At 40.2% G+C, this 19,413-nt stretch overlaps 1 protein-coding gene across 4 annotated transcripts in view; it reads left to right on the top strand.

Annotated features, from left to right (window-relative positions):
* Window positions 1–19,413, top strand: part of NAV2 (neuron navigator 2) — a 410,342-nt gene that overhangs the window by 115,640 nt on the left and 275,289 nt on the right. For all 4 annotated transcript variants that reach the window (XM_090032867.1, XM_090032864.1, XM_090032863.1 and 1 more), the window contains exons 2-3: window positions 6,411–6,528; window positions 16,709–16,761. In XM_090032867.1, coding sequence (XP_089888993.1) covers window positions 6,411–6,528; window positions 16,709–16,761 — 171 coding nt within the window. The remainder of the gene's footprint in view (window positions 1–6,410; window positions 6,529–16,708; window positions 16,762–19,413) is intronic.

Raw genomic sequence — 19,413 nt, 5'->3', positions numbered from 1 at the left:
TTTTGTCTCAGGTCAGACAGGCCACTTCGGCCTTCGGCTCTGAATAACCCAAAACAAGCCCCCCTCAGTGGTCCTAAATATGTATTAGTGGTGTTTCATTTTAATTATGGAAAAATGTGGATTTGAGGTTACTTTTTTAAATTGAAAATTGGGGATTTTTTTAAATCAGAGAAAACCAGGATCCATGGTCATCATAAATGGCCTGTCACTGAGAGAGAATATTGCATTTGTGGGATCCTAACACCATATGAGGATGAGAATCTTATAGATGAATGCTTAATGAATTGTCCTTTTTAGAGATTATAAAGCATAGTGTGGGGTTTGTGAAAAAACACTTCTGTATCAGCAAATGGAAAGCATGTGAAAGCTGCATGAACTTTCTTCTTCCTTATGTTCCTCTGGTTTTCTGACTTCATACCGGCAGACTCTCAAGCACAGCAAGATCAACAGGAAAGTAGAATACAGTGGGCAAACTGATGGCTGTATTCATGAGCTGGAGAGTTTTCTATACTTGTTTCATTCCTGATTTGTGTATTGTATGTAGCAGGTAAAAATATTGTTCTCTCATCATTCATGTGTCAATGCTATCAATTGCCTACCAGGAGAACTCCCAAAGAAATTAGATCACAGGATTAGAGCATGTTAGAAAATTTCCAGCAGTGCCTTTTTTTCCATTGGAAAATGCCAATTCTTAGAAATATAAATGTTCTGCAGAAACTTGGTAATGTTGATGAATCTTTCAAAGAAACCAGTCTTGTTTCCCATAATTATTGGAAATCTGTGTGTTGTCCAGGCTACAAGAAGCTAAAGTGCCCTTTAATAGAATATGCATAATTCCCCCTGGGATGGGAAATCTGGTCTCCACACAGTTTGACCCAAAATGCAAGCAGAATAAGTTGCCACTGCTGCCTGAATTTCTTTTTCCAGAAACAATGAAATGAAGAACATGTTCTTAAGAAAAATGCAGAGTCTAACTCAGGTACCTGACAGAAATGACTCAATTTTGTCACAGAAACCTTCCAGTGTTTTTGCAAATCAGGAAACATTACTGGATACTTCTGGTTTAGGATTGTACTGTTGAGATAAGAACCTTTTATGCAATGTGCTTCAAACCCAAGTCTCTTATGTAGTGCAAATTTCAATTAATTCCTTTAAGAAATGTGTATTGTGTGATTCCAGTTTATTTATAGCAGCTGCAGCAAAAGTTAAGGTAGCTTCAGCTGTAGTTTCAGAGTTTCATAATTGGTAGGGTCAGAAGGGACCTGAGCAGATCATCAAGTCCGACCCCTTGTCATGGGCAGGAAAGAGTACTGGGGTCAAACTACCCTGGCAAGATGTCTATCTAGCCTCCTTTTAAAGTCCCCCAGGGTAGGAGCGAGCACCACTTCTCTTGGAAGTTGGTTCCAGATCCTAAATGCCCTGATTGTGAAGTAGTGCCTCCTGATGTCTAACCTGAATCTACTGTCCATCAACTTATGGCCATTATTCCTTGTTACTCCCAATAATGCTCGGAGGAACAGGGACTCTCCCATTGCCTGCTGGTCTCCCTTGGCCAGTTTATAGATGGCGACCAGATCCCCTCTCATCCTTCTCTTGTGGAGGCTGAACAGGTTCAGGTCTTGTAGCCTTTCCTCATAGGGCCTGCCTGCTGCCCCCTGATCATACGACTGGCCCTCCTCTGGACCCTCTCCATGCTGTCCACATCCCTTCTGAAGTGCGGCGCCCAGAACTGGACACAGTACCTCATCTGTGGCCTGACTAATGTCATATAGAGGGGAGGATCACCTCCTTAGGCCTGCTCCTGATGCATCTGTGGATACATGACAAGATGCTGTTAGCCTTCGTGACTGTGTCTGCACATTAGCGGCCCATGTTCTGTAGTGTCTATAGTAACTCCAAGATCCTTTTCTGCCTCTGTCCTGACGAGAAGAGAGCTCCCCAGCCTTTAGGTATGCTGCTGATTCTTTCTCCCTAGGTACAGTACCCTGCACTTGTCAGTATCGAATCCCATCTTATTCTCATCTGCCCACTCCTGTAACCTGTCCAGATCCAATTGCAGCCTGTCCCTCCCTTCTAGCATGCCCACTTCTCCCCACATCTTAGTGTCATCTGCGAATTTGAACAAGGTGCTTTTCACCCCCTCTTCCAAGTCACTGATGAAGATGTTGAACAGTGCAGGCCCAAGGACTGAGCTCTGGGGGACCCCACTACCCACATCTCCTTCCAGGTCGAAAATGACCTGTCCACCACCACACTCTGGGTGCAGCCCTCCAGCCAATTGGTGACCCATCTGACTGTGTAGGCATTGACACCACAATCTCCTAATTTTTTAAGGAGAAACGGGTGAGAGACAGTGTCGAAGGCCTTCCTAAAGTCCAGAAACACTATGTCCGCCATGACACCTGCATCCAAGGATTTTGTGACCTGGTCATAGAAGGCCACCAGGTTGGTCTGACAGGACCTGCCTCTAATGAACCCATGTTCATTGCCCCTCAGCATACACTCTCTTGCTTGCCCCTCGCAGATGTGCACCTGGATAATTTTCTCAAAGAGCTTTCCCAGGACTGAGGTAAGACTAACTGGCCTATAGTTCCTGGGTCCTCCTTCCTCCCTTTTTTGAAAATGGGGACCACATTGACCCTTTTCCAGTCCTCTGGCACCTCTCCAGAGCACCACGAGTGCCTGTAAAGCCATGCCAGGGGTCCTGCAATGACCTGTGCTAATTCCCTCAGCACTCTGGGGTGGAGATTGTCAGGACCTACCGATCTGAACACATCCAGTCCCACCAGAAGTTCCCTGACTAGGTCCTCTCTGACCCTGGGGCTGGCTGTGTCTCCCCTGGGACCATTGGGAATCCCGGTGGTGGGGATAACTTGGTCCCTGCTCAGGAAAATGGAGGCAAAGAAATTGTTAAATAGGTTAGCTTTGTTTGGTGAGACCACCAGATTTCCTCGCGTGTCCTGCAGAGGCCCCACATTACCCAGAACCTTCTTTTTCCTCCCTACATATTTAAAAAAGAATGTCTTGTTATCCTTGATCCGGGTTGTTAGTCCCAGTTCCATCTCTGCCTTGGCCTTCCTAACGGTCCCCCCTATAATCCTGAGCAACGGAGGTATAGTCCTCCCTGGTGACACCCTTCCATTGGGTGTACTCCTCTTTCTTAGCTGTGAGACGTTCCTGGATGCTTTTGGTGAGCCATGGGGGCTTTTGAGCACTCTTGGCCCCTTTGATCCATGTTGGGATTGCCTAGTCCTACTTCTTTAACATTCTTGCACATTTAGAACAATATTTTTCTGTCATAAAAATGTTTTCCTGCCTAAGGATCTGAAGAACTTCTTCTGTTATGTGAGGGCTTTTTTCCTGACAATGGAAATCAGTTACTCATATGTAGTCAGCATTTGTTTCACTGAGGTGTTTTTCATTGAGATGTTTTCCACTGAGAAGTTTCAGCCTGTTTTGTTTTTAAAATGCACAATACCACTAGCTTAATAGTAAATGCATATCCCGTTTAATCTGAAATGTAAAGGTGGAAGTGGAGGACAAATGAGGGAAAACCATAAAATGTTATTCAGCACTTCAGTGTTATGGTCAGCACAATTGTCAACATTGTTTTCCAGATCGTGTTACATAAAAATAAAATACAAAGAGAAAAATATTAATGAGTCTAAATACGCTTACTAAGATGTTTACTAAGAAAGAAGTCTTTCATGCCCTGCCATCTCCACCTTACCCTTTTTTAATTAACAGCCAACTGCTAGTTGTAGTGGGGGAAAGGAAAGCACAGATTTTCTCCTCTCTTTCTCTCCCTCTCTCTGTCTTTGTCCAGTGTTCTCTCTCAAGAAGGGAAGAAAGAATACTGGTACTTACTTGGTGGGTTTAGAAGTTGGCTTTTGGTTCTTGAAGAGGAGGGTACTTCTGATTCTCTTCTCGCTTATTCTGATTTTATACCTATATAATTCCTTTATTTACTTAGTGACCTTTATTTTTATTCATAGAAAATTAGAATGCAGCCCATTGTCTGTAAAGGCCTCAATTCTGCCATCTCATGACATTCAGTAAGGACAAGAGCAAAGACCTGCACTTAGAATGAAACAGTCCCATGCACTGGAACAAACTGGGGGCTGACTGGTTAAGCCCAGCTCTGCAGAAAAGGACCTGAGGGTTACAGTGGACAATGAGCCAGCGGTGTACCCTAATTATGAAGAAGGCTAACAGCATACTGGGCTGCATTAGTAGGAGCTTTGCTAACAGATCAAGGGAAATGATTATTTTCCTTTATTCGGCACTGGTGAGGCCACATCTGGAATACTGTGTCCATGAGGTCCCTTTCAACCCTAATTTTCTAGAAGACCTAGAAAGCACAGTCTGCATGCTCTCTTGAGCTTGTATGCACTACTGGAGTACCTGTTAAGCATAGGATACAGGGCAGAATCTGGCTCAAAATGTGTTTTGAGTTCTGTTCTAGTAAACAAGGAACTGATCCTGGTATAGAAATAAGCCTCTACAGATTTTTTAGTTAAATTTTTTTCCCCACAAAATTGGTATGAAAAATGTCTGTCATACTTTCTTGTTTGGAACAAGAGCAGATAGTATAGTGGTCTCCCTTCTGGGCCTGTTTAGTGTACTAATAGTTGACACTGGCATAGCTCAATGAATGTGTTTTACCTGAGTTACTAATGATAGTCATTAGCACAGTGTGATTAGAAGAAACGACTTAATTCATAGTAATATAGACGAACATTGTGGTTTGTTTGGGAGGATTCTGAAATCAAAGTTGAATTAATATCTACATTTACCTTGAAGATAAATGAGTAACCAAACTGCCCCATTAATATAGATCCCAGACTACATGACTGTAATTCTACCAGTTTTGGTTGTAGAGTACCCTATCTGCTAAGTTGATAATGATCTATTTACTGTGTCTTCGATTAACTTCAATTTTAGTCAGGTTGAAATCAACATCACAAACCTACAAGTTTCCAAAAATAGTTCAGTGATTGATTTTCATGTGTATTTGTTTAAAATAGTTCTAAATGAGGAGAATTAAGCTCAGCCGATTTCACTAAAAGCTCTGTCTTTGTTAAGCATTTTTAGGATATGGGCACATCTAACAGCCCTATTTAAATACAGTTTAAACCTGAAACAGATAGATATACAAGCCTGTTAAATTGGTTTAAAGCTACCTAGAATGGTTTAAAAGGGCATCTGGAATAACAGGTACCTTTTTGAACTGGTTTACAGTGCACTGGTTCAGTGTTACATGCGGACCCCAAGCATGCTATGACATAGGTCTGGTTGGTCTTCCAGGCATACCGTGCTCATCTGCCCTGTAAGTCACTTGTTTTTTTGTGGGCAGGCACATGGAGTAGCTTACAGCTCTGTGGTTTTGTTCTTCTTGTTATCCATGTTCAGGTTTCACTTTTCTTAATGTTTTTCTTGACTATGGTCTGTTTGAATTAATAAATTCATTTACTTTTACTCTCAAACTCTCAGCATTTGTTAGGAGATAGCAACACTTCATTCCATTTTTCAGGGTTCTTATATTAACAAATGGCTACTCCTCTTTACATGCTATAGGAGTTGGTTCTGTTAGTGTCTGGAATCCTCCACTTCCAAATAACTGAAAAATAATCATAGGCTACTTTATTTTATTGTCTATGGACACTGTATTTACTATTGTTATAGTTGGTACAGTGTGTGGGAAGGAGGACTTGGCCCTTAAAAAATATATACATATCTTTAAAACCTCTTGATGTAACTGCTTTATTTATATTTGTTTGCTATGTTTTGAGGTGCTGTTTTATTTTGTGGTAAGTCACTATAATTAAACATCTGTAAGGAATTTTAAAATCAGTTTAATGGGTCTAGTAGAGGCTGGGAATGTATTAGAATGGATAGAACTCATACATTAAGCTGTCTTTGCATTTAAGAAGAACTGCCCTATGTGCCCATGTTGAAAATCAAGCCGCTCTATGACTGATATTCCTTAGAAATAGCCTTTAAAAGGGATTCTTGCAGAGGAGAAAAATGGCAGAAAGAAAACACAAAATACTTAGGTAAAGAAAGAAATCGATCTGCAAAGTTGTCACTGCTGCAGACCATTTAGTTCCATGTCTGATGCTCCATTCAAGCTGTAGCATGTTTAGAAGCTTGCTTTGGTTTTCCCAAAGCTCTGATGTCAGATTTCTCAATAGAAAAAAGCCATACTATAGTAAGCTGAATACGTGATCTGCACAATGCCCTGAATTTTAATGTTTGGCTTGTTTCAAACAGCTCGGAAAGCAGGCATCTTCTGTTCAAGGTCTGAAAATCGGAGAGAAAGTTTTAAATGGAGTCAGAGAGAAGATTCTGATTTTTAGCTTTTGTCAAGTGCATAGAATTTAGTCTTTATGTTTTTTCCCTTTTTATAGATTTATACGGATTGGGCTAATCACTATCTAGCGAAATCTGGCCATAAACGCTTGATAAAGGACCTGCAGCAAGATGTGACAGATGGAGTCTTACTGGCTGAAATCATCCAGGTTGTAGGTGAGTTTCTTTTTTTTGTACCACGTACACGCCCACTCAGTCAGAGCCACTGCTTGTTTATCTCTCCCATAAACATGGGGAAAAAAGAAATTGAACCGCGTGGAATCAAGATGATAATTCTCCCTAGAGGTTTTGATAATTAATTTGATAAAGCCTGTTGTTAAGGGATTGTGGAAAAGTATTTGATGCTCTTGATAAGATCTCCTGACATAGCAGTATCACCCAAGACAGCTGAAGGGAAAAGGCAGATGATGAGCATTTTTCTGTTATGCCGTTTGTAGCCTTGCCTGCCTTTTCATTATCTCTACTACCGTTCCCTTATTTGGACTGGTCTGGAAATAATTCACCACAAGAATGGTTTGCTATATTGAACCTGCCACCTCCAGTTAGATCTGAAAAAAATCTCTGTGCAGTTAGGAAAAGGGGAGAAAATATTTATGTGGAGGAAAAATGAAAACTTTCATGATGTTTGGACACTTATCTTGCTGGGATCCTTTGACCCTAGCTGACTTTCTGCTCTTGGGGCAGGGGGCTGTACTTGCTGATTTCCTGAGGTCCCTTCCAGCCTTAGTGTCTATGAAATCTATGAAATGATCAGGCTTATTTATCAATCCAAGAGCCCAAAGGTTATAGGCGTGATCCTTTGAAATGCTGGGTATCCTCAGCAGCTTGCAAGACTTAGCCCTATATAAGGCTCCATATTCTCTCCCTGTTGACTTGGGTCTGGATTCTTCATTAGTTTTGTTACAGACTCATCTATCTGGTGTTTGGGATGGCACAAAACACATAGATGGAACAGTGCTGACCAACAGAAACTGGAAGTCCATTAAGAGAGGGTCCCCAGGTGCAGGGGCACATGGTTTATGGTACCCTAAACCACACGCAGGGAATGTGAAAACATGAGCCCTACTGGAGAAATGTGAGCCCTATCAAAATTTGCTATCTGGAAATCCAGGTAGCAAAAAAAAAAAAAAAAATTGCAGGGAAAAAAGCAGTGCAAAGCATTCATCAGTATCATGCCCTGAAACAAATGGAGGGCTGGCAGTCCAAAGCAATGCTTTGGCTGCTGGCCAGGCTCTGTGTTGCCAGATCTGTGACCCTGCTGCACCAGGACACCAGGGAATACTGCTGGGGACAGTACAGGTGCTAGCCTAGGCCTTCCCTACCCAGGACAATTTGCTGTGTGCTGAAGTGCATGTGCAGAGCATGCAATGGGGTAAAAATTTGTGCCACTGCTATTTGTGCCTTTACATGCATATGCTCCTGTACTTGGGGACCTGTTCTAAGAGGAATTAGAGTAACTGTTGCTATTGACAGAAAGTGTGACAGACTTGAGATGCAAATTAAGACATCACTGAAATAAGAAGACATCAGACTTGCATATTTATATCCGTTAGATATTCAGCGCACAGGAGTTAGGACTTTGAGTTAAGGTTAGGAATTTATGAACCAGACAGTCGGCTGACATAACTAAGCATAACTCCATCGACTCCAATAGAGAGAATGAACTTACACCACATGAGGATCTGGTTCATTCACACTGAATAACCAATACGCCACCCAATATCTAGGTACTTGTCTACAGTAAATGAGGACATTTCATAGGTCTAAAGGGGTCTTGGCTATTTATCCACATTGACTTTTAAAAGATATTGAGCGCCTAATTGCCTTTTGGGCTTTAGTAAATCTGTCTGTCCATATATATACATGGATGTACATTTATATATACATTTGTGTTTAGCAATGTTATACAAATTCTGTGTAACCACATGCATATAAAAATACCACCCTAAACACATGATAATCTACCTATGCCAAATAGTTGAATAAGTCAGAACAGCTAACTCTTCTAAAGTATTTCATAATTATTGTTTCCCAAAATGTCTGATTTTATTCCATTTTTCATTTGCCTACCTTTTCTCACTGCAGCTGTTGCAATGTTTTGTTCTACTGCTCTAAGACACAGCTGTGAAAGACTAAAATGAGGTGAAGGGTTTTTTTTTTCCATGGAATCCTTTCCCAAATAAAAAAAAATCCATGTTTAAAGACACATTTTAATCCCCCAAATTGGCAGTGAAAGAAAAACATTCATTTCCGTCTACTATCTTTTGGCCTTAGGCAAGCTGCATCTCATTGTCAACTCAGACGTGGTAACTTCTACACATGGAAGCGGCTTTAACTGCAGCTACAAAATCAAGACTTGTTCTTATAAATAAGGATTAGCACAATGGAGCTTTGTAATAGTATTGCTAGGTGCCTTTTCCCTTCTGCATGCTGTACTCTCTGATGTCTGTAATAGTAGGTAGGAGTAAGCACTTTTTTTTCACAAACATATTTTTCCTTTTATGGGGGTTGATTGGGTATCTAGTGATTATCCCAAGTTAAAAAGAATCTATTTAGGTGAAGTTGGTGATGAAAATTCCTTGTGTTCACTTCAGTTTTGTACTGAAAAACCTTTGAAGTTGTTATGTCAGTGCTAAAGGTGATTTGCAAAGGAAAAACAGGTTTGCGTATTTTTTTCTGAAGAGTAAAGAAGCATTTTTAAAGACACTTGTTTTCTCCAAATTTAGTTTGTTCTTCCTCTTTTTACGAGAAATTTAATTTTTTGTCTGTCCTTTGTTTTTTCCTGGAAGATTCCAAAGATTGTTAGAAAACTGATAGAATTATGCTATCAGAGATGCTCTATAATTAAGCTTAATTAATTAAAAGATGATATGATTTTTATTTGGCTGTTTAAAACACACTGTTCTTTTTGTTACCATTGATTTAGTTCAAATGCCCAAATAACACAGCTGAGAAAATGTATACTATTCAGTTTTTAGCATTCATACTGATTCAGGTAGTGGCTAAAAAAGCTCAGAATCCACATCTGAGATCTATGAAAATAACCTCCAACAAAACAAATGAAAAAACAAGCTACATATTTCTGACATTTCTAAGGGGAAAATAAACAGATTGTATCTTTTATTATAAAAATGCAGTCTTTAAAGCCTTCACTATGTATCATAAGGAAGCAAAAAAGCATAATTGTGTTTAAAGAACTTACAAATGCCTGGACTTAGTGATGTAGATAGGAATTTAAAATGAAAATCAGTTGTTGAGAAATGCTTTCTGAATATGTTGGTACATTAAAGAGATTTTGGTTTCAGTTGGACTAACACACAGGCTAAGATTTTCAAAGGTATATTATAGATTTGAATGCCCAGTTCCCATTAAGTTTTGGACAGCCGTGCGTCACATGGTTTTTAGAGAATGCCTATTGTCCTTGTTAGCTTTTGAGGGAGGATCAACACTTTTCAGGGTCAAGTCCAATAGAAGATCAACTCCACACCTCAGTTTTGCAAAAACATATGCAGGTGAGTAACTTGACTCACATGAGCTATTTGCATTCAAGTCAGTGAGACTGTTCACATGGATCAAGATGTGAACAGTGTGTATTGGCAACATCCCAACTAATTTATGTGATGACCTTTTAAAATGAGGTGTGAGATCAATGCTATCAATGTAAATTGTTACAGAGGTTCACGAGGTCCAGCAGGGTGAATAAAACAATGAAAGGACAATCTTGTTTAGGATTTTATAGAAGGTAGCATTTTCATTCACCTTTTATTATAACTTGTCATCCAAATTTACAAAAATGGAGAAATTCTACAAATATCTGGAACCTTATACATGCAAATATCCCATTGAGGATAGAAATATATATCATTACAGCTACATAAACAGTTTAAGAATTAAAACTACTTGTAAGATAGCATGTCAAATTGTCAATTGGGTGTCTGTCAAGCCTTCAATTTTACTAACTTTAATCATAAACCAATCCTAATGTCAGTGTCCACAGATACCTGGAATGTTCCCTGAATTTTGGTATTGATGAGCTGTGGTCTTCAAATATTATTTTGTTTGAGATAGGGAGCAGATACTAAGTACCTATTACATCTGATTTCACATAGCCAGCTAATGGTTCTGATCAGATGGAATACGTATTTCAAGACTGTACTGATCTGAGAACACAGATTTAAAAGCTGGATTGCCATAGGTAGTTTGCACATTGTACAAAAACAGATATACTGTAAAATGTTGTTTCAGGCATACTTTTTTGTAAATAAAAAGTGAATGAAGTCTAAATGTTCAAGACTCATGCCTACAACAATAATCACAAAAGCTCACCTAGTGATAAAATGTTTAGTGTTTCTTGTGATTGTAGTTTTTACTGACAGATTAATAGAGCAGACAATTCTGCAGTTGAAGTAAATGGGACTTTCCACTGATTTTAACAGGACAAGTTTCAGGACCTCACTTTAATTAAAGATAATTTATTTTATAGCAGTGTTTCTCATGTCACAATATTCATGGTTAAAAGTGATCACAGAGCTATGTTCCAAACATAGTAATATCCACAAGTAACGTCCAGTAGTTTTCTATGTTGCCAAACTGCTGTCTTTGGTGTCACTTGACTGATCCCTCATGTTACACCATAGCTCACTAAGGGCTTTTCTACATATGGGTTTATTCAAGAATAGCCATTCAGGAACTTACATGGGGAAATGGTTTATGCTAAATCAGGAGTGAGCACTTTTAGTCCAGAGCAAGAATGTCTATATATGGAATTCTTCAGGAATAGTATTTCACATTTAAATTTGTACAAACCCTTATTTTAGAACAACATTCATGTGTAGACAAGTGTTAAGTTTGAGCCATCAGATTATGAATTTAGGTTCCATTACAGCATTTGGCTCAAGAATAAATAGGATATGTTTGATCATTCTTTGGATGAGACCTTAAACAAAGAATTATTTTTCTGGATGAATTTGCAGGTGAAAATTAATAACACTTTATAAAGTATTCTGGCCAACATTCCTTTACTCAAGAAAACATTTTCTGTGGTCCAGCAGTGGGTCTGAGATGCTTGTGAGCTGTCAAGTTTGCAACAAAAAACCTAATTCATTACTCTACTGTGCACTGAGTTGTCTTTTGTATAAAGAGTTTTATAAATCCAAACCCATTCTGTTCTATCTGATCCATTTCAGTTTCATTCCTAACATAATTTTTCATGTTCTATGGAACAACATTTGTTGAAGCCTTTTTCAGGGTATGCATACCTATTTATATAATTGGGGCACTGACAGCTGCCTGACTGACAGATTTAAGGAATACTTTATAACTGATAACAGAGACTCTTTGGCCCTCATGCTATCTTATATTTTTGTCTTTAATGATCCATCTCACAATAATGTAATGAATCCACCACAGCAGAAATAAAGTCTAAAGATTCTATTAAGTTCTCTTCTCTTTCCTTTGATTCATATCCTGCCTTTGAAAAACAGAACAGTATATGTTCATATAACTTTCGTTACAGTGTAAGCTGATTTGCTATGTCCAGCTTACTAAAAGGAAAAGAAAAAGGCCATCAAACCCCTTCAGTTTGTACATCAAAAATCTGCAGACACTTAGAAAGCTCAGGGTGACATTCATTTCATCTGCATACACTCAGATTACTCTGGTTTTAAGATGAAGTTTCATGGGGAGAAAAAGAAATCATACTTCCCAAACCAGGATGCTTACTTGGGCATGTGCTTCTTGTGCAGGGTTTTAAAGATAATGGATGCTCCTAATTATGGGTCTGTTGAATTTGAGGAACCAGCTAGCCAATTTCACAGGCAGATCGTGGGGCTGGCTGCCATTTTCGTGACCCTATCATGGTGGAGCCCCCATGCCCCTGATTGGCTGAGGGCGACCTCCCCCTGCCCCACCCCACTGTGCTGGTCATCTATGACCCAACATATGGCGGGAAAGCAGGTAGATGGAGGATGGAATATTGAGGCCATCATTATGAGTAGGGACCTACCCAGATCGTGACTGTGCAGATTTCACCAACATTGTGAAACTGGGTGATCTCCATGAAATCTGCAGGGAGAGGGCTGTCTGTTGTATGGCCTCACCTATTACTGCTGATAGACTAAGAGGGCTGTCCATTATGCAACCCCACCCCTCACTGCCGAGGATTGGCAATCATCTTGCCTGCTTGCTTTCATACCAGCAGCAACGTTCGTGCCAGGCTGCATGGCTGGGAGGACTACTGGCTTCCACTTGGGAACCAGTACTTTATTTTACTAAGTGTTTTTCCCTCCCCCCACGGATTTTGTGACGATCACCCGATTTCATGATTTCTGTGAAATCCGTGCAATTGTATTCAGGTAGGTCCCTACTCATAATGATGGACTCAGTATTGCACCCCCCCAACCCACCTGCTTTCCCTTTGTGGCCAGCACAGAGCATTCTTCTGCATTCCACCTCTTGCCTTCAGTCTCCTTTCTTCTTGGTGGTATGATTAAGCACTCCATGGCCGTAGTGACTGAGCACTCTGAAATACCCAGTATGCTTCCTCTCAGCCTCATTGAACATACACTATCACCAGGGCTGACTTATATAGCCATATGCAGTAAATATGTGAAATAAAATATTCATTTTTAGATCTGCATAAGACACATGGAACACTATAAAACTTGGCTACTGAGTAGGCAACCTGGAAAACATAGTAGGAGCCATGGCCTAGGAAGCCTCAGATATAAGGCACTGAAGCAGGCTACAGTCTTCCCCCTTTCATGGCAAATATGAAAGGCTGGAAATTCTGAGCTATTTTGTATAAATACATTATAGCAGCTGAGGCCTAGAAGTAGACAAGGACCACCATGGTAGCATGGAGAGGGAAACGAAAAAAAAACTATCATGGAAAAGAATTTTTAATTTGGTCCATGCTTATTTTCAACTATGAACTACAGTTTTATGGGCTTATGGTGGAGGTATAGAGTATTTAAAAGAGGAATGAGGCGTACAGTATTTCAAAGAGGCAGTATATAAGAGCATGATGTGGCAAACCATCTCTGGATGCCTTCTGACTCCCCAACCTGAGTGATCAGAATGGGTTGACTGAGGGTGGTTTGAAGTCACACCTCTTGTCATGAGACTAGAAATGTGCAGAAATGTTAATAAGTATTTCTGTTCTGTATTTGAGAAAAAATGATGTATTCATATCAGACAATGAAATACTTTCCATTACAGTATAAACTCAAGAAGACACTAAATGACAACTCATAAAGTTAGACATTTTTAAATCTGCCAGTGAAGATAATTTGACTACAGATGTTTAAAACAACCAGGCTCAAGAGTTCCATGGACTATTACTGTTGTTTTTCAATATCTCTTAGAGCACTTGGGCAGTTTTAGAGAAAAGAGAGAAATCTAATGTGCCAATTTTTGGATGACCCTGTTAATTATAGCCATGCCAGCTTGACATTTATCCCAGCACAACAGGAGAACAACTAATATGGATCTTGATTAATTAAGAATTAAAGGAGGATAATGTAGTTATTGTCAATCAACATGGTTTTATAGAAAATAAATTTTGTCAAACTAACTTGATATAAGTTTCTTTGATGAGATACAAGTTTGGTTGGTAAATGTAATGTTAATATAACAGAGTTCTTTAAGGCATTTGACTTATCACAACATTTTTATTTAAAATCATGTAAATCTACATACTACAAATTAAATTGATTTTAAGCTGACTAAATAATACCTCTCAAAATAAATCTGCAGCTAGGAAATCATCCTTCAACATCCTCTATTTCCAGTGGGCTCTCACAGGAATTAGGTCTATACTACTTTGTTTGATCTAGAAGGATAAAAACCATAGACCCATTACTGATTTAAAGTGTTCACATGACACACAATGAAGGATTTGGTAAACAATGAAGAGGACAGGTGACTTACAGAGTGATCATGTTTGGTTGGTGAAGTAAGTTTTATTTTGGGAAGCAGTGACTCTAAAAAAGTCTTGGAGTGTATTCAGTTAGTATCCCAGAGGATAGTTCCTAGAGCAGGGTCAGGTAATTATTTTGGGTAGAGGGCTGCTTACCAAGTTTTAGCAAGCCATCGAGGGCTGCAAGGGTAGCCTTGCCCCTTGAAAAGTGCCCTGCCCTGTGGTCACCACCTTGGGACCAGAAGTCCCACCCCCTAACTCTTGACCTTTGCCAGCAGAAGTCCCTCCCCTTGACCCCAAGAAATCCTCCTTTCAGCAACGGGCTTTGCCATCTCGGAACCAGAAAAGTACCGAATTATATTCTAAAAATCAAACATACTGCAATATTCATTCATTTCATTTCAAAAAATATTTTTGTCCTGATTTACATGTGTTTGTATAGAGTACCTAGAGGTGATACTATAATAGCTTAAAAGGAAGTCTTACTCTTGTATATTGGTGGGGGGGTATGGGTGGGTGGGCATAGGGTTGTAGGTGTGTGGGTATGTGGGGCAGGGTGTATGTGTGGGGTGGGGATGGATAGGCATTGGGTGTGGGGGGTGTATTCATGGTGGGAGATCATGTGGATATGGGGTTTTTGGGGGCTGTGAGTGTGTGGGGGGAGGGTGGCTGGGGAGGGCTGTGGTATGTGTGGAGGGGGAGGTTTGCCCCCCACTCCACATAGCAGACAGAGCCCCTGCCAGTGCCCCTCCAAGCCCAGGCTATGCGATCCTGCCACTCCTGGCCCTGGAGCACCAGCATGGGCCCTGTGCTCCCGCTTGCCTCCATTTTTCTCTCCTGTCTGCTGTTCTCATGCCAGTTCCCTGCCCACCACCCCTCGCTGCTCAGGCACCACGTCCCAGTTGCACAGCCAAGACTGCAGGATACAGCAGGAGCTGAACTGGCCCAGCCGGCACTGCACGGAGCCAGCCAAGAATCCTGGGGGCCAGGCCAACTCCTGTTGAGTCTTGCGGCCCAGTGCTGCAGCCAGGAACCGCATGGTGGTTATTCTGCCCCAATTGCAGGGCTTTGCACTTGTCTTTGCAATAATGCAAACTTTGTGACAAATGTTGATTCAGAGGGCGCATCTACATGTTCATTAATGTGCCATAGTTATGGTGCATTACATTTAATATTTGGATAACCAGGTACTAAATCAATGTGCAGTAACTGGCGCTACTGCGCAGTAGCACTGGCACATGGCTTTTTAATGATGCTAACTGCACAATAGCCTAATACTACTGCACAGTAGTGTATTAACACAGGCTTTACCTGCGGCACGGTAGAAGTAGGCTACTGCACAGTTAGCATCGCATGTAGACTCACTCAGATTGCACCTTCACATCAACACAAGATGCACTCCTCAAAAAGAAAAGAACCTTAAATTAGGAATTAGTTTTTTTCAGAATTAGAAAATGAACTGGCACCAAGGTATCTAAGAAAAAGTGTTATTTAAGAATAGCAAATTTGTTCTGTGAATTATTTGAAAGCTAATAAATATGCTACTTGGTTGTCTTAATTTAAAGAAAATGATCTGCTGTATATATGTCTGCTGATAGTTATTACTGATTTTTAATCTGTTCTCCCTTATAGGAGGCTTACTCATTTGAATACTTAGATAATACATAAAGTTTTGTGTTTTTTTGGTCTTTTGGAGTTACTTTGGATGCATCACAGTTATATCATGCACCATATTTAATGATGCTGCATATTGTTTGGGTTTTGCCTGATGCTTGAAAAAATCTTAGAGACATGATGTTTACATATTAAGATGGGGAACAAGAAACCTGAAGACAGAATACTTCCTCCCTCTCTTTTTCCTCTTCCTCAGATATAAGTAAACTATTCCTTGCAACACAAACTTAAAGTAGATTTAAAAACACGTTAAAAAAATCGAATCATATAAACATAAAAAAATTAGTACAAAGCAGTCCTGTGATCTGTACTATGTAATTGTTCAGACTAGATGATCACAGTGGTTTCTTTTGGCTTTAAAATATATGCATCTATGCTATACATATCTTATAAATAAGTCAGTCTTACATGAACACACATCTACACACACGATGAACACATACATGCTAGTGATGCAGTTTCTAAGTTTTAAGGAGTTATTTGTCACTTAAAAAAATGTTGGCAATCAAGTTGTCTCCTTTTGAAATGATAATGACCTTGCTCCAGCTGTCTCTGGAGGAATGACCCATGAGAAAAAATTTTGCTGCTTTCTTGATGGGTCTCAGTGTTTCACACATTTGTTTTGATTGGACAACCGCAGTATTAGGCCACTTGGTTTAGCTAGCAACAAGTGCTCTGGAAATAACTGGTATAAGTGTCCTTGCTGCAGCTTTTTTTGCATTACTCTTTACATTTGTTTTTCAGCAAATGAAAAGATTGAAGACATCAATGGCTGTCCAAAGAATAGATCTCAAATGGTAAGTAGTATTCATGGGTGTTTTTACAAAATGTGACTATTAATTTCATTGTGATTGTTGCAATGCTTGCACCAATATGTTGGAAAGGCAAATCTATAACTTGTAGTGCAGTATTTATGATTTATGTCTGATTCTGCTTAAGTCAACACATAATGGATTGGGTTTGAATGTATTAGGACATTTTTAGAAGGTTTATTATTTTTCATTTGTAATAATATTTTGGTATACTTTATGTTTAAACACGAATAAACAGAAGCAAAACACTGTGCCTTTAATTTAGAATATGCTGCTTCCAGAAGCAGGGAAGTAGATGTGCATCTGATTCTTTGTCAGAGCTGTTAGAAGTACAGCGGGGAATTTGAAAGCTAAGAAAAAGAATGAAGATTCCTTCTGTCCTTCCCAAAAGACTCCGGGAAATACCTTTCATATTTTCATATAATAAATGTTGACAAAGCAAGGAGGAATTTGCAAATTAGCAGTTGTATGAAATTCTTAAAACACCCATTGTCTCTTGATTCACTGATGGGTTTTACTATGTAAAAAGTTATTTCTTATCTTGTTTATACTTAATGTGTACAACCACAGCGCCAAAAGAGGCTGCATTACAACTGAAAGCATATAGTATAGGAAGAATATGTTTACTGTCAGAGATAGTTAAGCTAAGACTGTAGGCAGAAAATATTTGAATTTGTCAGCAGTAATAGATCTATATTAAGAAGAAGAACTTTTTAAAATCACAGTCATTAAATAAAAACCTTTGTCTGTTTGTATTTTATGCAGAATCTGTTATGACACTTCATTTAAAAATATGTATGAATTTTTCCCAGATATTAAATTTAGATTACCTTGGGACAATGTGGTTTTAGTACATATGTTTTCTTTCCCGTGTTTTCAGCTCATTTACACCAACTAATGTAAGCAATAGAAGAATTAAGGATTTGACAAGGTTTCCATCGCAGAATCTGAAATCATTCTGTTTGGCCAATCTGTTTGAGGCTTTTCTCACTGAGTTTCTGTGCTCTTTAGAACTATGGAACAACCACTCCTTAAAATGAAAAACATCTATACAGATTTATTGTGGCTACTTTTACTCCTCAGTAGAGACTGGCTGCTATTTTAGCCATAGCCGTAGCAGCTGTCTAGAGTATAAATAATTGAGGAAAATTTGAAGTTCATTGTAATTGAATGTTCCACAAGTATAGTGCAAGAACCTATGTTATTCATGACCAAAGTTTATAATAAATTCCACTCTGTTGTAATTGAAGTTTGGACAAATTAATACAGAAATCTCTAAGAATCAACAACCTTTTTCAAGCTTTTATAACTAGAATCCACAATGCAGTTTGTTGCAGAAGCCAGTTTTTGGCATAACTGCTCTCAAAATATATGCTGTACCAGAAACTGTGAAACAAGTTAAAAAGGCCTATGTCCCCTGGCCTGCTCTTGGCTTCTGCTCCATTGGTGTGTGTAGAAGTATGTAATGGCAAAGGGCTGTGAAATTCTGGGGCTTTATGTTCCTTATCATTGGAAGCACAAGGAGCATGACTATTTGTCCATGACTGAAATGTGCATGTTCAGAGCTATTCATTGTATTGCACTAAAGGTGCAACTTCTATGTGAAGGGCATTTCAGATAGTACAACCTGCCCCATATTCTTCAGTGTACTGAACATTGCAATCCTTTATTAGACCAACTAGATAGTAACAAAAAAATTCTTTCTTTTCAAGCTTTCAGGTACACACACCCTTCTTCAGGCTGAGGAGAATTGAAAGATTGTAAAAGGTCTCCTAGGTAGAAAAGAAACTTAATTTTGCTCCCTGATTGGTTGGGATGCAGGGTGCCTCAAGACTGCAGAGTAGGCAGTCCTGGGCAGCTCCCCCATCTCCACATGCCTCACTTTGGAGGCTTGACTGTGAAACCCCAGCACTGCAGCGTGTGGATTCCCCTGCGGGGGGGGGGGGGGGGATGAGCTGGGGCCTCCAGGCTCTGCTACCAGAAACTGCCCCAGTGATTGTCTGGCAGGCTGATGGGCCACTCTTTCCTCTTAATTCTGAGTATGACTGCACCCCTTTATGACTGGAGTTATCCAGACTGGCCTGGAACTGCTTGGGGGGACAGGTGTAACCAGGGCCTTCCCGGTGCTGATTAGAAATTGGCCCGCCCTCCTATTTCTGAGCTAACAGCCTGCCTCTCTCTCCTGCCACACCTTGATGGAAAATGATTAAGATATTACCCAGGCGGGAGGCTGCCCATTTTCTGCCCCAATTTCAGGGACTACTATCTGCAGCTCTGAACCTCTGCTACACTGCAGCCCATGCCTTGCAGATGGCACCTCCATTCTTAACGTCTCTGGCTCCATACTGGGCCCCATAACACTCTAGTCTGGACCCCAACTAGATCTGTTCCCATCAGGCGGCGTACTCTGCTCTCATTCTGGGCTGCTTAGCTCCCTGCACTCTCAGGTGTGGCCCCCCCCCACCCAGGAACTTTGGCCACACAGGCCTTATCTGCAAGGCTGGTTGGAACCACAGGCCCCTGGCTCTGGGCATCCCTTGTGGTGGGCCCCTGGCCCTTTTGACCCTTCTGGTCCTGGCCCCAGCATTGACCAGTCAAGGGTCCCTCAAGTCAGGCTTCTGAGCATCTAGCCCATAC

The sequence above is a fragment of the Crocodylus siamensis genome, chromosome 2 (assembly GCF_052110815.1).
Source record: "Crocodylus siamensis isolate JL-2025a chromosome 2, ASM5211081v1, whole genome shotgun sequence".
NCBI lineage: Eukaryota > Metazoa > Chordata > Crocodylia > Crocodylidae > Crocodylus > Crocodylus siamensis.
The sequence above is the reverse complement of the archived record's forward strand: the minus strand, read 5'-3'. Positions and strand labels throughout refer to the sequence as shown.